The 26,869-nt window shown below is 39.7% G+C and overlaps 1 protein-coding gene across 2 annotated transcripts in view; it reads right to left on the minus strand.

Annotated features, from left to right (window-relative positions):
- Nucleotides 1-7,453: 7,453 nt before the first annotated feature.
- PLPPR3 (phospholipid phosphatase related 3) overlaps nucleotides 7,454-26,869 on the minus strand; it is a 316,736-nt gene continuing 297,320 nt past the window's right edge. For both annotated transcript variants that reach the window (XM_044053791.1, XM_044053792.1), the window contains exons 5-8: nucleotides 21,376-21,571; nucleotides 14,284-14,341; nucleotides 12,042-12,215; nucleotides 7,454-10,876 (exon numbers count right to left, since the gene is read on the minus strand). In XM_044053791.1, the coding sequence (XP_043909726.1) occupies nucleotides 9,542-10,876; nucleotides 12,042-12,215; nucleotides 14,284-14,341; nucleotides 21,376-21,571 (1,763 nt within the window). In that variant the 3' untranslated portion in view covers nucleotides 7,454-9,541. The remainder of the gene's footprint in view (nucleotides 10,877-12,041; nucleotides 12,216-14,283; nucleotides 14,342-21,375; nucleotides 21,572-26,869) is intronic.

A 26,869-nucleotide genomic window follows, 5' to 3' on the forward strand; every position in this document is an offset into this window, starting at 1 on the left:
TAATATTCACTTCCTACTAGACCCATCTCTTGATAAACCTAGCCAATTACTGCCATAAAATAAAAAAGAAAGATAGAAAGACTAGTGCCCTGTCCCTTCCAAGATGCTATCCAATACATATTCTATAAAATGACATCACAACTCATCCTGCTTAATCCCACACCCCAACAATACTCCAGTTTCTATTCACCTATTTACATTAGGATCTATTATTGATGTTGACTCACCTGTTCCAGTTCCTGTATGTATTTCTGACCTGAAGACTTCTATAAATCTGCCAAATGTCCAGTGCTGAATTTGTTTAATTCCTTCGGAATTCATATTAATAGCTAAGTGACCAAACATACCCTCCCTGATTGTCTTACATTGTGAATGTCTTCCTTTAGAGACTGCAGATTCCTTTGTATGTCCCTATCTATACCTGCTCCTCCATTCTCATCCTACAACTTACTCAACGATAGACTGCCCCTCCATAAGTGCTACAGCATAGCTAATTTCTTACAGACTGTATTGGATGTGACTATTGGCCAGTAGTTATCCAGCAGAGAATCTTTAGCACCTTTTTCATTAAAAATGTAAGGGCACCTGTTTGGCTTTCTGGCAGTGTACAACTCCTTCCTCTATATATTCTTCCAAAACTGCCACAGAACTGTGCCAAATGACCTTCTTCCATCTCTTAGTTAAGACTGTGCCAAACTCTCTCTCTCTCTCTCTCTCTCTCTCAGAATTTTCCAAAGGTAACTGTTTCAAGGCCCTGACTACCTGATCTTTCAATATTTGCCTGTCTAGAAAAACAGGATCCTCTGTTCTATCCTCCATCTCTCTGACATCGGTATAGTTACCAAAATCTGCCATATTCCTAAACCTGTCACCCAAGTACCACTCCTTTATCCTAGTCATCCCTGGCATGTACACTACCAGCTTCCCTTCCCTGCTCTACAACCCCCCTACCCCCATTATCACTTGCAAATTCCTCAACATTCATTATGACAAAGGGGTAAGATCACTTCCTTATAACCTTGAAAACCAAGCCTCTGCCTGTTATACCAACTGTGCAACTTCTCTTCAGAGGATTTAAACCATTGTCTTTCCATACTAATTGTTTCAGCTTAATATGTTTTATTAAGGTTTTACAATAAACATATGTAAGAGAGAAAAAATAGGAAGAAGGTGAAAGACAGCAAATTGCTGTCACAGAAAACTGAACTAACAGTACATTGGCATGGAAAATGGAAAATCTGGAAAATAATATTAAGAATCAGGATAAATAAAGAAGTAAATGCAAGTTAGAATGATCTTTATCTAATAAATATTTAGAACTGTGACAGAGGAAAATCACATTTCTCTTTCACTCTCCTGTTTCACCTGCTGCACCCCCTTCTTGGAGGCCCCTATAGGGATTGAGAACAGTTTACTATATATGCTTTGTGATGCAGTTAATGGAACAGTTTGCAATCAATTCTGTATAAGCAGTTACATTCCTAGCTGCAACTTTCACCACTGAAGTATCACTAACTATACACTACTTTGCCTAAGTGATTCTCCCTATTTAATTTCCTAATATTATGTACCCTCACATATACATGTTCAACAATATATCTGTCTATATTCAAGTGTTTAAAGTCTTGTTCTATTTGGTACTATGTATATATTTTTTTTTTATATTTTTATCCTGTAAATGTGTTAACACTCATTTTTTTTGTCTATAATTTCTATTACTTGATGTGATGATTTTGTAGGTAAGCTTAGGCTGGAAATTTTCCCCCTGGGCCTCCGCTGAAAATGGGCACTGTCCCAGTCGGGCCATCCTGGTAAACAAAGGTAAAATAAAATAAAATAAATAAAAATAAATACATTCATATCAGACATCGCACAGCTGGATCTCAGTTCCTGTTTCCATTTATTAGACACGGGGATGGAAGGTCACTTGTATGATTTCAAACACAAAACTAATGCCATTTGACTGCATCTGTAATGTTCTTGTTGGACCTCGGAGAAGAGATTCCTAAGAGACAGGCATTCCTTGTGAAAGAGGTGTTCATACCAAATGCAGATACTGCTACAAAATAAATAATTTTCCAAATTAATTGACTTTCACTGTATAATCACAGTGTTATCTCCCTTTCTTCTTTTTAACAGCCTCCACCCAGGTTAGGCAACCACAAAAACCATGTACCCCATGGTCATACCTTTGCTGATAACTGTGTACCTACCATTTACACTAAAACTTAGAGTTACCCTTTATTTTCTATATACCTGCCATGCACTATTCCATTCATTTGCCATTAACGCACACGCACATACATGCACATACAGGCATGCACGCGCACACTCACACACACACACACACACACACACACACACACACACACACACGCACACACACACACTCCCTTATGATGTTTCCAGTTTATTAAATAATTGTCATCTTGCTTGTCAACAGAATGTCATGACCCAGATTTAGAATATCATTTCCAACATCCTTTATATCTCATTTACATAACCAGCCAAAAGTGACTTGGGGTCTTAAAAAACCCATTGGACATCCCAGCTGGAGATTTCTGGTTAAAAATGTAAATAAGTAGACAGACAGGCAGACACACACAAATGCACATCCATAAAGATAATTAGTAAGTAATCAATTAAGTAGACAGCTAAAAAACAAAAAATAGATGGCAAAAACCACAATACGATAAAAAAGTCCAAAATAACCTCTGACTCTCCACAAGGAGTGAAAGATAAAAATATTTATTCCCAAATCAAAGCACACACCTTCATAAGCACTTTCATCCCTTCAAAGAGGCTTCATCAGATAAAAACCCTTACCCCATTCTTTATATACATTTATCTGATGAAGTCTCTTTGAAGGGATGAAAGCACTTATGAAGGCGTGTGCTTCAATTTGGGAATAAATATTTTTATCTTTCACTCCTTGTGGAGAGTCAGAGGTTATTTTGGACTTTTTATCATAGGCAGCTAGCTAGTTAGATAGGTAGATGAATGAATGTAGTAAGTGTGGTTACCAAAAGTATAGTCTATGATAGACTTTTACTGGCCACTTTTGTATCACTCCTTCCCAATAAGTTTCAATGTTTGCTTTCTTTGAAAATTTCCTATCAATCTTCATATCCAGCCTTCATTTCCTAGCCACTGTGTATCACCATGGGACAACTGAAGTGTCTGACATATAGAACTAGGCTAGAACTGTCAACAAAGGTTGGATCCTATCAAAACATCTTTTCTATCCTGATTTCTAATTGAAGTTTTGATGTAACTGATCCATGTTTCATCCCAGTCCCACTTTCAGTTTGGGTAAAGCACCCCATCTAGACTTAAAAAAAATCTCAACTGTCCACAGAAAATCAACCCAAAACCTTAACATTAGCCCAGAACAATTATCCTTACAACAAACAAACAAATAATAACATAACATCTCTTAGCCAGTTGGATTCGACAGATTGTTTGTCTCTCTGTCTTCTCTGTTTAAGCCAGAGTCTTATGGCCATGCAATAAGTCCAGTATATCATACTGTTAACATTCAGTGTGAGATGAGAGCAACAAAGTTGAGCCATTGCCATGGTTCAATAAGCCGCTTCTTCTTACCGCTGTCACTCTGCCTAGTGCACAACTGTTGTTCTATCCTGGAGAGTGAAACCCCTCCCTCATCCTCCTCACTATCACTCTTTTCTTGTGACAAAGAACACTGTCCACCACCCTACCTTCATGGCATAGAGGGACAGAAACCCAACTGTGAAGCACACAACCTCAGGACTGATTAGTGTTTGAGTGTCTGGAGGTGCTGGTAGTGTTACTATTGCCATGATTGCAAGACAAAAAAGCTCTCAGAGATCACCTAAATACTACCTGGACTTGTCATTGTACATATCCTGCCTGAACCCTCCTCTCTTTTCCATACTCCTACTTTTACTCTGTTCTTTACATGGCTTTACTAATTCTCTTTATTGCATTATATTTGCTTCTTCTTAGCCAAGCTCTCCCTGTATTCGTTTTCACTATACTCCTTACCAAACCTCTCTACTACCTGTCTCATTTCTTTTCTTCCCCTACTATCTACCTAACTCTCCTTTTATTCCCATTCCCCCTAACTTGCTTATCTTCTAACCTTACATACATGCCTTTTTTCCAGTTCTTATAGCTCCTTCCGCCCCTAAATTTCTATTAACACTATTCTTTCCCAGCTCCCCTAAATTACTTTCTACTAACAGCATTCTTCCGCAGCTCACTGACAATCATTGTTAATATTTCTTCTTGAACCTCTGGTTAAACCAAAAATCACTGTTAGATTGTTGTGTGCAATCCCAGTTTATTTCTGCAAGTCTACATATAGTTTTAATGCCTTCTGATTGGGTATCCTACCAGCCAGTATGATCTGTATGTTATTTGTGTTATATATTTTACCTGCATTCTATTTTTATGTATTCTTGTACCATATCTTACTGATGTAATTAACTGTGTTTCTGTGGAGCTTTTCTCTGCTGAAAAAGAGCTTTGGCTCAGCTGGACTATCCCAGTTAACAAATGTCAAATAAATAAGTAATAATTAAATAAAATTAAAATTCAACGTTAAGAGTGCAGCATGGTACACATGGGAAGCATTATTTACACCCCTTGAACTTATCCGACTTCAATGTCACACAACAGTAGAGGAAACTTCATTAGTGATGAAAGTCATTTGTGAGAATTTAATTTGGAAGATCGCCATTCACTTAATATGATCCTTTGACAGGTATCTTCGGCCTCTACTTTTGCTCCAGCCCTGATGCCTAATTTATCATGCAGTGGGGAGAAATCATCTGTAACATCTCACATCTCATTGAATGCATTTACAATGTTCTTCGGAATTACTGTGGCAGATCAACATGACACCTGAAGCAGGTGTCTTCTACTTAGTTATATTCATTAGCAATATAAAATAATAATATAATACAATTAGGAACACAGGTGGACAGTGGTCTCACCTTCAATAACCACATCGCCACAACAGTCAGGAAATCCTTCTATGTGGCACACCTCATCACTAAGGGCTTTTCATCCAGAAAAAAAGGAGGTCATTGTCCCACTGTACATACTCCTTATTAAACCGATTATAGAATACAGTGCCCCATTTGGTATGTACCTCTCAAGACATCTGCAACAACTGGAAAGGCCGCAGAAATACCTCACTAAAAGAATCACAGGCCTAAAGCAGATGCCCTATGCTGACCTCCTTAAAAAACTCCAGCTATACTATGTCACATATCGTCTACTCAGAGGCGATCACTGCTTAACATACAAGGCATGTCAAACCCAGAGCTGTTGGACATGCTATACTTAAAGAAATCCCAATCCCTCAGAGCCACATGCTCCAGGGATCTAAACCTTGTCATCTCAATAAACAAAACATGCTGGAGGGATAGGTTCCTGACCCAGAGACTCCCCAGACTCTGGAATAGACTGCACATACATGTCAAGCAGAGTGCCTCCTTGGCCCTCTTCAAGAGGAACCTTTACGTTTGGCTGGGAGAAAGGAAATTCACCCCAGGGATCACGTCAGTGACCCTGCTAGACAGGGATCCAGGGAAGTAAATAGTGTGGGAAGAAATAGCCAGAGAATTGTTATGGCTAGGCTTGTATAGACCCTAGGGCCGATAGCCTAGTACCAACCTATGAACCTATGAACAAGAAACAGTTCTATAAAATACCCTCTTTTTTTCTTATTAAAGAAGTTGGAGTCCAACAGCAATATATTTTCAAAGTCAAGGTTCATATCAGAATGACATCTTGATATCCAAAATGTATGAAAGCCCTATTTTTTTAATTGTTAAGCCAGTGGGTTCCAAAACAAGATGTTGCAATATCTATTGGGGGATTTTCTGTCCTCAAAAGGTGGAAATTCCTGATGTACTGTAATGGATGCCATATGGCTAGAAGTTATAGATGTTTTAGCCGCATTTGTACAAGCCTTAGTCCTTAAAGACTAAAGAGGTAAGGCCATCAGGTCTGCCTGCAAACATTTGTTGGCTAAAGTACATGTGTAACTTATTCAGGCTCTTCTCACTGCTGTTAATCTATGTCCTCTCTTCACTTAGTGATACCAATGTTCTCTACTCCCGTCGCTCACTGTCACAGCCATGCATGCAAATAATTGCTGCACTGCCTCAGTGTCACATACTTAAATACAAAATTATTTAACTTCTCTGCATTTGGCTCTCCAACGTAGTCTGAGAAGGTAACAGTAGCACTCCATCATCAACTTCTGCCTCTGTTGCAATCCAGTCCACATTGCCTGACTACAGACTGTTGGAACACATGGTCTGGAAGTCTGTGACATCTATTTGATGGTCTAAAACAGTATCAGGCAGATTATTTTCTGAATTAGACTGCAAAATTAAAATAGCATCAGCCTGCAAATCACCCTTAACTTCTAGTTCACCATGACCATCTATAAAAAAAAGGAAAACTACAATGCAAAACAAACAGCTCCTCTCCAGTTATATGAATTCACTAGTGTTCTTTCTCAAAAACAGTATGTAAATTTCCCAAGTGTCCTGTCCAAATTGTCCTTCTCCATGAAAAATATGGCACTTCTAATCTCTCCTGAAAAAGACCATTTGCCTAGTGGGACAGACCCTATCTGCAAAAACAGGAAAAATATGTAACTAATAAACTAACTACATATAATAAACATACTCCTTAGAAGAGGCACAAGTCAAACTTGTTCAGTGGCCAGTACTCCAGATCTCTGTCCCAACATCTGCAAGGCATTTGAAGGTGTGGTTAGCAATAACAATAATTTGATATGGACACAAGACAACCAGCTAGTTGGGATTCATCAGATCTTCCTTAAGGATCATGGAAGTTATTCAGTTTGTAATCTGAAGTGAAATATCAGTAGACCTACAAGCCTTGCATCTGTCTTTTCAAATTTAGTGCACTTTTTATGGCTGTTGAATGGCTCAGCTTCACTTTATATACTGGATTACCTATACACGACTTGACCAGGGTCATTAGCTTTTTACTAGAATGGCTAGAGGTGGGGCTACTGTTACTTCATGTGTCCTTCTCTTCCCCAGTCAGCTATCTGGCCCAAGTCAGTTCTTGAACCTAGCATGCCAGCATGATGATCCAAAATGCAGGCACAGGTCCTGCAGCCTGAGTCATAGCATCACAGCCCACACTCTCATACTTAAATTGATTACAGTGTCACAATATCTCCCCAGTACAGACACAGACACATGTACACACTCACACACACACACACACACACACACACACACACACACACACACACACACACACACACACACACACACACACACACGACAGACAGATGCTACATGCTAAATCAATTCACATTTGGAATGTTATTTTCCCTGTCTTAGGTGTGCACTGAAGAACATGTGTTTAGTCCCTTGCATCACATGTGCAGTGACTGACTATTATTGGCCCATAATGTATTGGAAAATGGAACTGATGAGGAACTTTATTGCTTCTGTGAACCATTGACAGTATACACAAACTAAGACAGCAAAACATGAGTTTTAAAATGACAGCTGAAAAATTAGCTTGGTACCAACTCCCAGAACTGATAACATACAGAAGTAATTAATAAAGAACAAATCTATATGCAAAATTCCATGCAGAATGTCCCACAAGTTTCATATTCATATATTGCTTCTTTTTTCTTTCTTTTTTGGTCACTAGATATGAAGTAATACTGGGAAATCATTTTACTGACTGGGCTGATGAATTACTAGTCAACTTTACAAATTGCAAATCCTGTTAGTCGGTAAAGCAATATTTTGTTCCAGTGGACCTGATATGGGAAATAATTAAACTGGGATGTACGTATAGAGGACTAGCAGTACAGAGGCATGAGATCTATTGTATCAAGGAGCTTAGAGGAATGGGCTAGTGACTTTGCTGCTACCCGGAGATTCATGGTATGGCAATGCATTACAGAATTTTTATTCCTTGTCTTCTAGAAGTTCTCATAGTGCCACCAAGTGAAAAGAAAGGAGGCATTTTCAGCCTCATTCTCTTTGCACTCAGCTTTCTCTTTTACTTTCTTATAAATAGCACTCACATTTCATGCCAACCTCTTCCCAGATGTCTCCACCCCCCCCTCACTGCTACTTATTTCCTTAGACTGCCCTTTGCCCTGTGAGCATGTTTGTCTGCTTCACCCTTGCTCATCTCTCTTCCCCGTTTTCGGCATTCCAGCATACTGTGCCCATCTGTTGTTTGACCCTCACATCCTATGCAAGCCTTCTAATAACTGTAGCACTGTTTTTTTTTATGTTTTTCAGTCATGTAACTGACAAGCTACATATATTTTCCGTTTGCATAATAGTTCCCTAAATTGTATTGTTGAATGTTTCTTAATTTTTGAAGTACATTCTTTGTAAAACAGAGTACCATACTTAGGCACAGATTACAGTTTAGTTATTCTGGATTCACCCTTTATAGTTTCTGATAATTTTATGATTGATTACTGTGCACTCCATTACTGTTGACTTGATTATATCTAGAAACAGTCCTTGGTGTTGCCTATTTTTCCCAGTCATCACATCATAAATAAAAGTATTCATACATAAGTAAGCCTATTTATGGAGTATCTCAAAATTATTCACAGATGATCAGAAGAGTTTTGTCCAAGATGGAACATTTTAGGAAATTTAAACTCTCCGGGATCTCTGCAATCTTTCTTAACACCATCAATAGAGCCATCACATTTGGTGAAAGTAAGAAACACAGTGTAGGCTCTTATATTAAAATCACTAGGAACTGCCCTTGTTTATAAAAAATGGACCAGCTAGTTTCTTACTGTTGAAAGATAAGGAGATTCCAATTTTGAATCCCGATCAAAGACAGAATTTATGCAGTCAATTTGCATTTAACCAGGCTATTAATATGTCATTTAAAAACAAAAGGGTCTGAAGGCTCATAATCAAACAGACTCTTGGAATTTCTACTCCTGATCTAACAATACCTGTGATCGGCTAACTATTTGAGCAGACAACCGCGGAACTTGCTGGCATCCAATCTAGAGTCTGTTGTGAGCCTAAATTAACCTGCCACATGTCTCCATATCGCAACCATATATTACCACTGTATCACAGCAGTTATGCTTCCACTCTTCCTAAGGAACAATGTTAGAGGTCCCACGAATCTCATTTTGTTGAAGCAAACAGCTTCCAGCCTTAATTTTTCTGATGTGTTACATGAACTGAATACTCACAGAATTAAAGTTTCCGACCAAAGCATTTCAGTTTTTTGTTTGTTTTTACATCAGCATCATTTATACAATCCACTGATAATCTGGTTGTGTTTTTTCTGCAATACCCAACTCATGCAATATTAAAATGTATTCTGTCTTGCCAACCCACCCTCACCATTAGGTTGTTGAGCTGATGGTCTTCTGATTGGCACAAAGAAGACATATTTTGTATTATTTTTTTTTAAACTGCAAACCCAAACCACAATACAGCAAGACATTTACACAAATCTCTGTACATTTGAAATACTTCATGGGTTCACTTCAATCCTTAAATTTTCTGTTGCTCTGAAGTTTCTTAAGGAACATGTCCTGTTCAGAATCCACATTGCTGTCCTTCTCATTAACCAAAAGGCTTGTGGGCTTCCTTCTCAATGTGGACTCTCTGCTGGAAGCAGCAGTAATGTTCTCTGAGCTGGCATCATTTCTGTTTGCTGCAGTAACTGCTGCTCCTGTTCCAGCCGATATATTGATCGTAGTTACAGCACCAAACCGTGAGTCGTCTTGTTCCAGATCACTAATGGAGGAGCCAGGTGACAAGCCAGCACTCTTGGCAGGACGATAGCCACGATATTCTTTGTTGAGATCATTCATCTCATATGTTTCTTGAAGTTCTGAACTTTTCTGAGAGGTCTTCCATTCCCAGGGCCCATTTCCAGAGGACAAGTGCACAACAGGATGATGAGGGGCATGAGCATCAATTGTGATGATGCTGGCGCTATCTCTGTCCGATGGAGATTTGTAATGAGAAGAGTCTGAGCTGCTGGAGGATGAAGATGCTTCAGAATGCTTGGGTGTCACTGTGATCATGCCCTGCTGCTTTGACATTGCAATAACCTGCATAATGCGAGGCTGATTAGCTGCTCTTTGGACTCCACCCCCTTTTTCTGCCATCATCATCCACTTGGCACGGACTGCTGCACTGCTTTTTGGGGAAAGAGTGGGATTTGCATGTGCTTCTTCTGGAATATGGACAAGCTGGGAGGTACCAGGTCTTGGCTGAATGAGAACACGGGGCCCTCCACCACTCCGTTCTGTGGTTCGAGACTGAACTGTAGGATACAAGGATGGAGGAGCCTGCTCGTTTTCTAACAGGCCAATTCCTGTTGGATCTGATCCTGCCCTGATATGTGGTTGTGACTGACTCAGGGCTGATTCTTCTGCTAGTGACATATTCCTGCCATCTACTGATTTCTGTTTCCATTCTGAGATGAGCTGCTTTGATCGTAAAGCATCAACTGGCATGTGGATAGTCATGTGTCGTCTTGCAGGATCATCCATGGAAGGGGTATTGACCCTTGGCAGCGTGTTACTGAAAGTGACCATGTTCTCCTTGCCCATAGGACTGCGTGGGGCTAGAAGCTCAACATCTACACTAGCTCGCTTTAGGCTGCCTAAGGAGTTCTTCTCTCGCTGAACTTGTCTGTTTAGTCCATCCAGTCTTGGCTGGGGATTAAGTTCATCAGTGCTGACGGATTTGTTCTGGTGGTACACTGATTCATGTCCTCGCTGTGTGAGTGCCCTTAGTGCATCCTTGGCCTGAGATGCACTGGGTGGCTTTTCCTCTGAAGCTTTGAAATTGCCCACAGCATGATAGGCCTAAAGTACAAAAGAAAAAAAAATCAGATTGAAGACAGACAAGATAAATGCAATTTCAGTTTTAAGAAAATAATATCTGTTGCCTAGAATGGAGATACTTTTTTGTGACTGTTTTTTCTTTAGATTGTTCTACTTCAACTAACTAATGCTTTCTGTCATCTAATGCTTCATGTTCAGTAGTATGACCTGATATATAAATCACTGCAAAGTTAAAACCTAAATGTTCGGGGGGGGGGGGGGGCTAAATGCACTCTTGTCACTCTTAACAGACAACAGTATAAACCTTGGGTTAAATTTCAACACACAGTCTATGGCAAATATATACTCAAAGCTGCTTCAGTGGTGCTCTGCATTTGAAGGATTCTCTCACAATTGTTGGACCAACAGAAATAGAAATACTGCAATATGTGATAATAATGTGAGTTAAAGTAAGAAATAAATGGACATATCCTATTTAAAACTCCATGTACCAAGTCATCAAATAGTAAATAAATGTACCCGGTCACAGCTGCCATGTTACTAATTTATAGCCCTTGGTTAGCCCGTACAGTGTTTATATACCCCTAATTATTACTTGCAGTACTAGCAGTACTTTTTGCATTATTGAGGACCCTGCTGGCACAGATGTGACCAGAAAAATAACTGTGGGAATGTGAGAGGGATAGCCGTCATTTGTTGGGGGGGGGGGGCAGGTTAACTGCAAGACAGTTTGGCAGAAAGGCAATCTGAATGTGCTGTACAAAGGGATGGACACCAGGAAGTCTAGAAAGCTCCAACAAAACAACAAAAATTCGGTAATGGTTTATCTTGTGACTATTATCTGTTAGAATGTACCTTTAGCGACATTAATCTTGACTCAGAATTGTCATTGATTTCTCATTCAGATACCATGGAAACCACAGAGAAGTTGCATCTTAAAAAAATATCTGCAATTCTCAATATACCAATAAATCAGCAGCATTACAGCAGCGGTATTACAACTGTTTTGCCATTGCTCCAAGCTTCTGCTTTTCTGCACTTGGCTGAGATGCGTGCTCCAGAAATAAATTAAATTGAATGATTTGAAACTTTGCATACTGATATTGTTTGTCTGAATGTCTGATGAGGCTGTAAAAAAAAAATAAACAAACTAAAAACAAGACACTAAATGAACAGAAGAACTTACAAGATACCCAGCGATGCCAGCCCCAATAAGGAAACCTGTGTACACATCGATTGGATGACTTCGGTACTGAGTGATCTGAGTGAGACCGCAGATTCCTGCTGCAATAGCAAAGGTGAAAACTAGAACAGGCTTCAGCAGTTTTGTGCTGTCAGAGATAGTGGAGTTAAAGTACATCTGCAAGAAAATGCAGCAAATTAGAATTCAGATAAAGAGCTCATAGTGTGCTCTTCATACAAAGCACATAATAATTTCACACTAGGCTTTTGCAGCCTTTCTGTGATCATATGGCATTTTCTGACCTTCATCATTTAATATGTTACTCTTAAAATGTATAAATTAAAAAGCAGCCATAATGTGGTTTCTGCCGCTCAGCTGGGCTTCAATCCATTATCATATCTATTTTAACAATTCTGTCATGAAAGGTTAAAAACTCAGAAGAGAATCAGAAATGACAGAACAAAAAAGAGGGAGTCACAAAACACTGAATACCTCTCACTCACTAAAAAAAAAGCCCTATATCAGTAAATTACAGCTGTAAAACCAAGGTTAACTGCCATCCTGATAGTTATACTGTTAGGGAAAGGGGTTTTAGTAATCTAACATGCAGGATTAGGATTAGGGGCTGAGGGATGGGAGGGCTAGCGTTATGGTTAGGTTTACTACACATGAGTAGGCAGCACAATCCACTCTAACCCTACTCCTGCCCCTAACCCTACAAATTACATTACTTAAAACCATTTCCCTAACAGTACCACTTCATGAGACGGTTTCACAGTCTTTTATAGACATAGGCCAACAGTAAACATTCCTTAACTAATATGCCCCCACATAACTTATTAGCAACTTCCTAACAAACATACCCCCGATTAAGATGCACATGCTATAAGGGGGACACAATTGGGTTGGATTGTGTGGCTAGGCTTATAAAGCCATGGTGTTCGTTAGCCTAGTATATACCTATGAACTGTTATAACACTGTCTTGCACATCTTCATAACCACCACTTTTCCATTCAAACTTTAATTTTCCTGCAATTTCCTACTTCCTACTCTATATAAAACAAATTCAGTCATATGTGATTCATACAAAAGAGTATTCACTCATTTGTGCATTCTCTCTCTTTTTTTACAAACCAAAACTTTTCAACCAAATGAGTATTCAACCTTTTGAGTTACAACCATTTTTAACATACAGCTTTATTTGTACCTTTTCTTATTTTGACAGTGTTTCTACATTTTGAAGGAAATGCTGTGTACTGTAATGCCATCTCAGTGCATGACAGTGACGCCAGTTTCATGACACGTACAAATTTTTTTATTTGCTGAGTTTTAGCACATTAGATATGCCTAGCACTGCTTACTGCTGCTCACTTCCAGACAGATACTCAGCTTGTAAACCCGGAATCCCTTTCAATTGACAGCCGCACAAGGCTGCTACAGCAGTACAAGTGGCACACAGTCTGCAGATTGTGCCGGAAATGAGCACAACTCTCAGCTTTTAAATGGTCAACTATAGACCACATACAAATGCTTAGAAAGTTAACTAATAATTTATGTCTCTCCTTTCTTGCACTAGATGCATCATCGGTTCTCCATTTTCATGTTTTACTCATTTTTTTTTCCAAAATAGATTTTAAAGCAGTTTGTTTACTATTGCGGTAGCCTTTTATTTTAGCCTTGTGTCACCCCTTCAGGTATACTCAGAGAACTTGATTTAAAAAGAGACTTGTGCATACAGCTCTTTTTAAATCTATCAGCCTACAGATCTTCCCTCCCCCCAGTGGAAGCTAGGTACTCGCTAAGTATTTTGATTTCATACTATCAACCAACGTGGAAATATGAACCCTGATCTTCTGTAGTTCACTTCGATATGTAACCCAATCTGGTGGCAGGTTCTTTCATTTTTAAAGCTATTCTCAGATGCTGAGTGGTATAAAACTGGAGAAAACGCATGCAGAAACTTATTACTACACCGAATGCATGCTTTGTGCCTACTCCTCCAGCTCTGATGTCAGGTGTCACCCACTACAATCACACTACAGCAAGTAGAGCTGTGATCCCTCTAGTGGAGAGTGATTTAAGGAGCACATGGCTTTCTTCTCAGCTCCACCTGCTGAGCAACAAGAGCAGACCCACTACAATATGATAATCAGTACTATAAATGTTTACTAACACTGTAACAGAACAGGTAAGGTTTCATTAAGGTGCCCTGCAGATGAAGCTGACAGATAGGGTCAAACTCACCGAGACATAGACGGCAGCAAAGGCAGACAATGTTGCATGCTGGGATGGGAAGGTTTTCCTATTAAAACAAAAAAAGAAGAGTCAGACCATTTCTGCATAATATGAAATTCATTATTTTCCATTATTTCAGAATTTTTGCAATATTAGCAACAGTTTATTTAACTTACAGATGCTTCCATCCAAAAAGTAACACATACCCAGAATGTGGCATTTACATTGTTTATTTAACTTTGTCTTTGTCAGTTAGGTAACATCCATGAAGTACTGTACCTATTTACAGATGAGATCTGGCAGCTTTCCGTCTGGCTTACTTGTATGTTAATGCAGTAAACATATGGATGTCATGTCAAATAAGAACACAGGGTATATTATATTTGCTATTTTAATCCACTGTGCTCTGCTGACTTTAGTTCATTATGTCTCTTGTATCAAATTCACAACTTAAGACTCTTCCCACTGCAAGCATAAATATCTGGCAACAGATTTTCCATCGGTCTTTACTTGGAGCCAGCATTACAGACGTCATCATACAACTCACATCGGTCAGTAAACTTGTTGGGGGGGGGGGGGGGGGGCACCAGCACATGGCCTCCAGTTCTTTTCCACTGGTGGAAAAGAGCTTGTCAATGAGCAAATTAGTGTCTTAAAAGCCTGGATTTCTTCTGTATAATCTGACTTTGTTTGTATATATTTGTCATTCATTCATTCTGTTCCAGTGTCAGAATTCCTCGACCCTAAGCACACCAACTTTACTTGACTTTGATATAATTTACCATGTTCTGCTTCAATCTTCTACTTTTTGCTTCATCTTTAATGCAGCCCTTTCTATGTGGTGACGAATATGATATAGTGATTATACTAAAAGCATTATTTTTTTAATCTCTGTATGAGATACTGCTTTTAAATGCTCTGGTCTGCAGTGACAAAGCAATTTTTGACACCTGTGCTATATACATTTTAATTCTTTTAATTTATTGATTTGGTAACTGGCTAAGTGAACTAGTAATCATAGACCTATTTAAATTATAACCTAGGGCACAAAGGTAAATGTGTAAATATAATACCTATCTACACTTATAGCAGTCAATCAATTAGCATGTTTTTGGGAAGAAACCAGAATATGAAGAGAAAACAAAGACACACAGGGACAACTTGCAAACACCATAGAACAGAAATGACCTACAGCACCAGATTTTCCTTTGGGGCCATAATTATCAGCCAGCAGTGTGGTGGTTCAGTGGTCAAGATCTCTACCTCATAGCTGTAAGGTATATGAGGCTCACACTTGTCCTCCAGTTAGTGTTTTTACATTCTTTCCATGTTTGTGTTTTTTCTTGAGGTATGCTAATTTCATCCCACCTCGCAAAAATGTGGTGGTTGACTGGATACACTAGGTTGTCCACATTCATTGCATTCACCCTTGCCCGGAATGGATATTCAAAGTTGAATACATATATTACCTTTACCCTTGTCCCTTTTGGGCAGTGTAGTGACCAAAAAGGGTCAGAGATGGACCTTGCCCAGTTACCAAATGAAAAAATTAAGATAAATTTAAATTAATTTAATTTAAATTAAGGGAATGTTTGCATGGGACAACCACTTACAAGGAATGAGCTAGGATGGCTGCCCTGACATTTCCTTCAGCCTGTGCTCTTTGAGGTCAGATACAGAGCCATATTAAACATAATACTAGATTTATGAGAAGCGCTTTGATTACAAGAAGAGTGCGCTCCCTCACTATCCACCCACACCACTTTTCTTTTCCCTGCCTTTTCCTCATTTTCTCTCTTTCTCTTGCTTGGCCTAAAACTGGAGTGTTTTAGATTGGTAATATAATAAAGGGGCAAGGAAGTAGGTCTGGCAGCTGGGAGGAAGTTATGAGTGAGGAGTGGTCCTAATACTAGTGTTGTTATTCCTGTCACTTCCTCCAAGCAGAGCTCTAGTCACAGAATCCACATTAATTTGAATACTAATATGTTTTATTTCATTCTATCCTGTATAGCGAGAAGTACAACTCATATTTTATTCTCCTCCTTCCCACCCACAGAACGTGAGCCCTAATATGTTTATATTCCATTCCTTGTTCTCACCACTTTCCACTTTTCTTTTGTTGCATCCATTTTGGCCTTAACTAGGCACACAGTGGCCATTTTTGCCTTACCTAGGGATATGGTGTCCTTGTCTACTTTGTTTCCTACTAATTTTTTTCCTCATCTTTTTCATGGTTTCCAGATGCAGAGTGTCATTTGAGAAAGCTGTACTTTAAGGCTTTTTTCATCTGTGGAAAGGTCATCTCTTCCTAGTTGTGTTTTTTTTTTTGCACTGCCCTGCTTGAGTCACTTTCCTCGGTTATCAATTTGCTAAACAGAAAATTTACTTGATGTATTCATTCTTCTTTTCCTGCTTCGAGGGCACATCTTTGAATGGATCCCTGAAATTCCTTACCATTTTCCAACTGCTGCAGTTTTTAAAAGTTTATCCTTTGAAGTGGGATATTTTACTGACCTTTTCCATATTCCTGATATGTGGTTGAGGTTATCTCTGCGCAGATGAGGAAAGGTGCCTGTTGGAATAGTAAAGTGCTGGACAACACAGTGGTGCATCCTTTAGGATTACTACCTTACAGCTTTTGGTTCTAGAGTTTGGTACCTGGCTGGGATGCCTATTGAATTAGCATATCCTATCTGCATTCAAATAGGTTTGCACAGGGCACTACAATATCCTCCCACTTATGAACGGCATGACACTCAGTAAACCTGTGTTTATTTTAATTGTCCACAGATATGCGTCGTATGTGATACATCTTGTCATTCATTTGTTCTCTGCCATCTGACCATTTTTTCACTGCAGTAGGTTCCAGTTCCGCATGATCCTGAACTGGATGAAGTAGGTATCAGAGAATGAATGAGTGAATGATTGAGTGAGTGAATGAACAAAAGAATGAACAGTTCTTCCCTGGTGAAATCATAGCATCGGTCTGTCTCATTTGAAGTTTCTATCCCGCCCAACACCCTCCAACAGTAACCAGACTAAAAAACTTCTCAAAAGCTGACTACAACCTCCGAAGGGAGGGTGTCAGTAGCTTCACATCACCATCCCCTCAGAGGATGCAGACAACTATGCTGAACAGTATGCCAGTACAGTATACAAGCACCTGTACAACTGCATGGACTCAGCCATACCCAACAGAACTAAAACCTGTTCCTCAAGGAGACACAAACCTGTCTGGTGGACATCCTCTATCAACAGGCTTTACAACAAAAGGAAGAAACTGCTGTCCAAGGGGAAAAAGGCACAAATTCCTAATTGGAAAAACTCTCTCCTTAGGCTCAACAAGCAAATTAGAAATGAAAATTATGAATTGAAACTAGCCTCTGAAACAAAGGGAAACCACAAAGCCGTCTTCAGTTACATCAGGAACCTCCATGGCAAAGCCCAGGTTTGTTCCAAATTAGTACTTAATGGTATCAGTTACACTGATCCTGTTGACTTACCCAACCTGCTAGCGGATAGGTTTAACACAAACTTCACCCCCCTGTCCCCCCAAAGGCCCAATCAACATCGTTGATACCTGTCCCACACCTCACATCTCCATAGATCAAGTGTTAAAGGCCCTATCCAAGTCAAAGAACACAGCTTCCATGGGACCTGATAGTATCCTAGGCTGTATTCTGCACCATCTCCACCAAGAACTAGCCATTGAACAGCCTATTCAATCGCAGCCTGTACGGGTTTCATTTCAGCAAAGTGGAGAACTGCCATTGTCATCCCCTTGCACAAAGGTGGTGCCACTACTGACCCTGGAAACTATTGCCCCATTAGCTTGACAAGTCTGATCTCTAAAGTCATAGCGCATATAATTATGGACCTTATAAACAAGGACATAGTCTATCTCCAAGCACTTGGCCCCACCCAGTTCAGATTCGTCAAGGGCAGATCTTGCCTGTTGAACCTGGCTGACTTTTTTGAGACTGTCACCAAGGCCCTGGATGAGGGAAAGTCAGTACCTACAGCTTACCTTGACTTGGACAAATCCTTTGACACAATCCCCCACTCGGGCATCATTGAAAATCTAACTCAACTCTGGGTAAATCCCTATCGCATTAGGTGGGTGGCCAACTGGCTCACTGATAGGACCCCCAAAGTCAAAATAGGTGCCTCTACTTTCAACAGCAGACCTGTCACTAGTGATGTTCCCCAGGGATCTGTCCTGGAACCCCTACTGTTTGGCATCTACTTCTCAGAGCTCCAGGCAAAGACAAAAGGCTGTGGCTGACCAAGTTTGTAGACAACGGTAAGTTGGGTGCTGTCATTGACTCCTCAGATGATGTTAACATACTACAAGAGGGTCTCACAGCAACAAATGACTGGTGCCAAAGTCATGGCCTTAAGTTAAAAGCAAAAAAATGTATTATACCATTCAGCAAAAACACAGCCCCTACTGATTACCACATCAATGGCAACCCCCTAAACACACAACCTGTGGTTAGAGACCTGGGTACAGAGGTTGACAACAATCTCACATTCAACCATCATGTAGTGGTAGTGGTCACAAAAGCCAAATTTATCCCTGTAAAATTAAAACAAATAACTTGGTTTATCTCATAAGTAAAGGGATTTCATCCAGAGAAAAGGAGGTTATTACCTCTCTGTACTCCTCCCTCATTAGGCCAATAATTGAGTACAATGCCGTCTGGTATGTACCTCTCCAAACACCTGCACCAGCTGGAAAGGCCACAGAAATACCTCACAAAGAGAATCCATCACCTCCAACACCTGTCCTATGTGGACAGGCTCAAATCACTATCACTCTACTTGGTATAGTGCAGATTGCTCAGAAGTGATCTGTGTCTTGCCTACAAGGCAATCTCAGACCCTGCCCTACTAGAGATGCTCCATATCCATAAGTCTAACTCCTCATGCATTACCCACTCAAAAGGCCTAAAGCTAATATGCAACATTAATAAAACCTGCTGGAGAGACAGGTTTGTCTCCCAGAGGCTGTCCCGTCTCTGGTTTAGACTTCCCATACATGTCAAACAAAGTACATCGCTGACCCTCTTCAAGCACATCCTTGATGAGTAGATGGGAAACCACAGATTTGTCCCACGGGTTCCACCTGTATCCCTCATTGACAGGGGCGACAGGTGCTGACTGAGGTTTCTTTTTGGGGATAAACTTTTGGCTAGGCTTGTAAGGGCCCCAGTGCCATTAGCCTAGTAACTTCATATGATCCTATTTTCCTATGAGAACACAGACAGCTCCCTAATTACTGATCAATATACATAGCACTATTATACCAGCAGGTAAGCCATTGTATAAGGACTACTGGAAAACTGGATGCTAGATATTGATACTTGCGATGGGAAGAATTACAAAAACTGAATCTACTTTATGAGAAACTCCCAAAGTACCTTAAATGCCTTTTCTTTATAAATGTATATGATTATTGCATAAAAGGTTGAATACAAACAAACCCAAACCACAAGATATTAAACAAAAAATCCTGAGCACACAAAACCCTGATTTCACAACACACTGATATACATAAGACATTTCTGTAGAAGTTCTGTTTAAATAAATTAGTAACGAAAGCCCTAATTTGTTGCCTCCTCTATTTTGTCCAAAACTTCAGTAGTTTATCTGCCAGGTTTTTGGTGTGATATACATAACACTAAACATACACTAAATACCCTTATTAAGTACATTTTGCAGGGCTTGCATACATAACAGTAAACATAAACTAAATACCCCTTTTAAGTAAATTTTGCCCTCTAAAATTGTGTATACCAACTCCACTGTAGCATAAACATGAAGAAGGGAAACATCTCCTTGAAGAAAAGACTCACTGCTGGTGTAAAGCAAGTGACTGCACTGGCAGTTGATTTCCTACATAAAACAAACACTACCATTCTCTTGCTTGTAGTGTTTTCATTACCCATCTTAACCTTTTTAGAATGTTATCACTAACACCTATAGTTGTCCACAAACAATTCCATATACAAAAAAAGTGTAACACAGAAGCTGACATTTATACATTCAAACATATGTGACTCTGACATTGTGTATTCGAGGATTCTAGCCTCACCACAAAAGTATTGACAATGATATCGATATAGAAGTAGATGTTGACAGCTAGCTACATATATCAATAGAGATATAATGGTATTTGGTCTACTGGTTACTGTCCATTTAGATAAAGACCTTTTTACTTAGACTGGGTAGCCAGATGGAAAACTTTCAGTTTATATTGGAACTTCCTATAAGATTTGCTGAATCCAGAGTTAATTATAATATAAAATAGTGTGCAGGGCTATTCTACTTAATAGGACTGTAGTGAATTTTGACTCCACAGAAAATAAAGAAGTAAAAAGCTTCATTGAATTGTTGGGCTGTAACCAAATGGTAACTTCTAAATTCACTTTATCTGAGTGTTAAAATACCCTGCATCTTTAATAAGACATTGTGGAAATTTTCTCATAATTTCTGCCATCATTCTTTATGTCTTTCCAGATTATTTGTTTTAATTTTACAGTAATTGTATTGTAAGCAAAATTGTATTTACCTGTCACATCTCTGTCGCCTATTTATGGATGTAGTTCACTGTTCAGTCCAGAAACCATGCAGCAAAAATCACAAAATATTTTATGCCTCTTCTTAAAAAAAATAAAAAATTGTTTATTTTGCGCACGCACACGCGCACACACACACACACACAAAACACACTCACATACGCATGTGGACACACACACACACACACACACACACACACACACACACACACACACACACACACACACACACACACACACACACACACACACACACACACACAAACACACACACATACACCACTGTTTCAGCACATAACCACAGGTAAGCAAATAGCAAAAAAAACAAAATATTTTTTTTTGCAGCAGCATGCACAGTGGTTGTACAAGTAAATAATGTCCTGTAGACAAAATGCCTTAACAATCTCATTAATTACATAGATTCAGAAAGGTGCTCTTGGTCTATAATTGGCAAGCTTTGATTGAAAATTCCAGCACCTCAGCCTGCTGGCCTCAGGTCAGAGATCATTCAGTGTGTTACCTGGCAGAGGTGATTGCATGCTGATCCTGTCCAGAGCAGATGTCCTGTGTGATATAAGGATTGCTGTCACAAGAGATGCCCAGCAAGGTGTAATTCGGCTTGCATACTGTTAAGAAGAAAGGAGCATGGTAGCCAGTGGCAAGCTGGATAACATCAGTCACTAACGCTGTGGCACAAAGTCCAAACACGTGTACACCTTGAGAAAACAACAGCAACAGTTTACCAAAGCAATATAAAATAGGACATTTGTTTCGATCATCATCTTATTACAAGGGAGCATTTGGTAGAAATGGTCACCCTTCCAAATGTACACACACGCATGCACAAAAAGGCACTCACGCATGCGTGCACATGCACAAACATACACATATATACATGCGTATACATATACCTAAATACACATGAGCACATGTACATACTCATACACACTTTCACATACACATGTACACACACGCACGCGCGCCCACACACACACACACACACACACACACACACACACACACACACACACACACACACACACACACACACAGCCAGAAACATGGGATGCATCAAGCCATTCACTTTGCATAAAAAGTACAGAGTTTGTCTGTTTGCTTTTTTACTATTTTATGGCAAGTAACATCAAACCAACCTTGCCCTGATGAGGCTACCATCTTGTCATTGCAAATGGCAGAATATTTTGTGGGGCAGTAATCCTACACTGCCTGTTACAGGCTTCTTACTATTTACTGAGACATTTTCTGGAGTCACATTTCTTCAGGAGGCAAGCAAAAACCTGTGCAACTATTCACAGCCCCAGGAGGTTGTTGGGATGATCATAAACAAAGTAAGTATAAATAAAATGCGTTGTTGTATAACCCAGAGCATGATAACAAACCATTAAACAACGTGTAACTACAGCTGGTATGCTTTGCTGAAAAAAATCTGACACCACAGCTTGGCATGTCTTAAATCAAAGCAAAAATTGCCTTTAATGCATATATTTTCTCAATTTATAATATTTATGCCTTGGGAAATATTTCTGTGTGGATTTCCAAAATGTATGTCTCATTTCTGCAATATTTTCCTTCACATTACTTTTATATGCCTGTCCACACCTTCTATTATCGTCATGTGCTATTTGTATTATTGATTTTTATATGTTTTAAATTGCTGATGTATTATTTTAATACGCAATGTAATTACTAGTGGAGTTTTTCCCCCAAGGTCACCTTTGTAAATTGGAGTTCAGGCACTTTGGCAGTGAAACATTTCCCTGTTGTACATTTGGTTGGAGACACATGGCTGAACTGATATTCATCTGCAGAGAAATATAGCCATTGCAAATTCCCTGTGGGCAAAGAGAAGAATGCAGTGTCACGCCCAACTTCGATAACTAAATGCACAGGGGGAAATAATGTCCATGGCCCCTGAGGTGACAAGAGACAGCAGTATGGCAGGCATCAGCAACAGGCCGGCCAGTGGGCATGTTAGTGGCAGTAAAAATGCAGTGCACAATGTCATTGACTTTATAACTGGTCTGTGTGTGTGTGTGTGTGTGTGTGTGTGTGTGTGTGTGTGTGTGAGTGTGAGTGTGTGTGTGTGGACCACTACCCCCTTTACAGTGCCTATGGAACATTACCTAAAATTAATATTGAAGCATAAATGTGACTGCAGCAGTGTACAAGATTTCCCCCTTCCTCTAAGCTGTAATACACTTCTACGTTATAATTACATAAGCATGCACTGTATTCTGTGACTCATTACTACTTCTTCCCCCATGCACTTGGTTATTAAAGCTGTAGGCATACCAGTGTGTGCTTCTCTTTTCCCACGGAATTCACAACAGCCATATTTCCCTGCAGCTGAATGTCACTTCAGCCATGTGCCGCAACCAAATGTATCACAAGAAAATGTCTCGCTGCCTAGGTGCCTGAACCCTGTAAATTGACACTGCACTGTAGTGTCTGTCTAATATACATATATAAATGCAGTAAAGCTGTATTGTTAGTACTGTAGTCTATGTCTGACTCTAGTAAAAACAGAGTGCTACCACAAGCCAGTTAAAACTTTCAATGCTGAAAAAATTAACCTGTTTATAGTGTGTCTCTTTGTAATAAAAAAAAAATATATATATATATATATATATATATATATATATATATATATATATATATATATATGTATATATATATCAAAACCTGAAACAATGTGGTTAGTTCACACAGGCATAAGACGGAAAGACATAATGTATTTAATTTATTGATAATAATAAAAAATATTCTGTGCATTGTCTTGTAGTCCCAAGTTTTATATTTTAGTATGAATCCAAACTTTTACAGTGGCAAAAGAAAGTGCATTTTGAGCTGTATTGGTCTCAGATATGAGTTCTTGGTGATGTCTATACATAGAATTACATCTTGCATCTTAGGCATCCGCTAGATAAATAAATTAATCAACAATCATCATTGACCCCCATTTCCCATTTTCTACATGGGGTTGTGGTGTTGTGTCATCTGTCACCATCTCTACTGATTCAGTGCCACTCTCCTTCTGTCTTTGACAGTCATGCCTGACTGTCGCAGGTTGTCTCTCACACAATAGATCCGACTCTTTGCTGGATGCCCTCATTTCCTCTTGCCTTCTTCCTGTCTGTCCCAAATCTTCTTCAATGCATTGTTTTCTGTTTTTTTCTGCACATGTACCTGAACCAGTGTAATTCTGTTCTGTTTGACCTTCTCTGCAATTGGAACTACTCTGGCTTCTTCTCTGATGTCTGCATTTCTTTGTTGGTCCCACAGTGTGCATCCTACCACTGATCTGAAACACTTCATCTCCATCACCTCTAGCTTCCTCAACTGCTCTGCCATTATTACCCAGGTTTCTGTACCATACATAGTACTGGTCGCACCATTGTTTTGTACACCTTACTTTTTAGCTTCTTTGACATTCTTCTGCCATACAATACCCCTGACACTCTGTGCCAGATGGCTGTGGCCCCTTTGATTCTAGTTTTGACTTCCTCATTCAGACTTCCCTTCTACTCAACCAACCCTCCCAGATATTTTTAGCTGTTAACCTGTTCCACTATTTTCCCTTCTATTTAATTTACTAGCTTCTTCTGATTGTTCCCATTTTCTGCCTTTATAGCTGTCTTATCTGTACTCAGCTTCATCCCATGTGCCTTCAGTTTTGCATTCCATTCCCCTATTGTTTGCTGTAGTTCATGGTCAGAGTCTTCCTGTAATGCCACATCATCTGCATACAGCAACTTTGTTGATCCATCCCCTCCAACCTGTTTGCTAACGTAGTCCATCATCAGTATGAACATGTATACCCACTCCTAATGGGAACTCCACTGAGAGTATGAACACTGTTTGTACTTGAGTCATTGGGTTGTTGTACATAGCCTGCACTAATTCTATCAATGTTTTTGGGACTTCAAACCACTGCAGGAATGCCCAAATCAGCTTTCTTAGGACTTTGCCAATACTTTATCCAAGTCTAGGAATGTACAATTGGACTCTTTCCTCACCTCTCTCATCTTCTCAGCTATCTTTCTCATTGCAAACATTGGATCAGTTGAGCTCCATCCTGATCTGAATCTGAACTGCTAATCTCCTTTCTTACTTTCTACTACTCTGCATATTCATTTATCAATCACCATCTCCAGAACTTTCATGCAGTGTGACAGGACTTTGATATCTCTGTCTACCATTCTGCTGTCATCTGGGATACACTTTTCTCTCCATACTGCTATAAGTATCCTCAGGAGCTATTTCTCCCCTATCTCACTCAATGTCTTGATCATATATGCTGTGACCTCCTCTGAGCGTACTGTGTTTTCTAACTTCATTTTCTTTCTTGCTGTTTTTACTTTTTCTAGGTGGGGCTCCTCTTCATCTTCCATTGTGGGCTGTCTGGGACAGTACAGCTTCTGTTAAGTTTTCTCCATTCAGAAGCTACTGGAACTACTTCTTCCATCTGTCTTTGATTTCCTGTGGACTGCTGAGCAGGTTATTGCTGGCAACCCTTATGAAGTGTGTCTGACTATATTCTGTTTCTTTCTGTCTTTGCCTTGCCGCCTGATACAGTTTCTTTGTGCCATCTACTATGTCACTTTCCAGAAGCATGTAGAGTGCCTCTGATGCCTTGCTCTTTGCTAATAAAAGTCTTGTCTTAGCCTCTTTGTAAACAAACCACTGTTCCTTCTTATCCTAGTCTGTCTTTTTATTATACTGTTTCCTGCACTCCTTCTTTCTTTTGATGACTTCCTGAACTTCTGCATTCCATCACCAACTTTCCTTATGTACCTGATCACTCCTTGCAGCTGATTGCGGCAACCAGTGCTGTATGCTATGGACTGACTGTTTTACTGGGGATGACTTTGCAATCACTTATTCTACCCGAATGCCCTTTCCTTACCAGAAGGAAGTCTACCTGAGTTGCATGTTGGCCACTCTTGTAAGTGATCTTGTGACTGTTTCTCTTGCTGAACTATGTGTTAGCCAGGATCAAAACATTTGTCAGACAGAACTCTAGAATGGCCTTCCCTCTTTATTAATGTTGCCCACCCATGTGGACCCAGGCAATCCTCATATCCTGTTTTGTAGATCCTGTCCATTCAGGTCCCCCACTATCAACATAAACTTGTGTTATCGTGCTTTATCTAGCAGGTCCTGCGGCTCTGTCTGAATGTACTCTCTTCCTCTTTATCACAATTCTGCTGTTAAGGCATAGACTAGGATTATGGATAGTGCCCTATCCTTGCACTGGAGTTTGATTGACATGAGTCTATCACTAATTCTGATGACATCCCTTACTGTCTTCTGAAGCCTCTCCTTCACCACAATTTCTGCACCATTTCTAATCTGTCCTCCCCCTCCTGACTAGTAGATTGTGGACTCCAAGCCAAGTGTCTCTGCTGCACTACCCTTCCATATTTGCTGCACTGCCCTTCTGTCTTATCTGCTGGATACAAAGGAAACCCCACCTCCAGGCTGTGTCCTGAGTGTGAACCTACATCGAGTGTAGAAATCCTTAGTTCATGTTTTGGCAGGTTGCTTGGTTTTTACTTCCAACTTTCACTCAACAGAGCTATGCCAGGTGAAAGTATAAGACTCAATCAAAAGAGGTTATGAAGAATTGGGAAAAGAGATTGGATAAGCAATTCACAAAGAAACAATGGGGGATATATGTACGTCTCCCAAATATGCACAAAATCTAGAAGATTTAGGATTTTTGCCTGGAAGTGTTTACATAGATATTTTTTATACTCCAAGCAGGCTCCACAGAATCTTTCCTCAGGTAGACAGAAAATGTTGGAGATGTGATCTGGGAGTGTAATGAGCTGGCTGACTTTAAAGATTCCCTGCAGGTTTGGATGAGCAAATTGGAGTGACTGGGGAAATTATTTTTTTGAGCTGTGGTACAGAGTTAGAGGTGCCTGGATGTGGTGGGGCCTTGCTGAGTCTGGTTGTTGTGGCTGCCTGGAAGTTTGTGACTGGAGGAT

Source organism: Protopterus annectens, chromosome 13.part0, assembly GCF_019279795.1.
Source record: "Protopterus annectens isolate FY-2018-M chromosome 13.part0, PAN1.0, whole genome shotgun sequence".
NCBI lineage: Eukaryota > Metazoa > Chordata > Ceratodontiformes > Protopteridae > Protopterus > Protopterus annectens.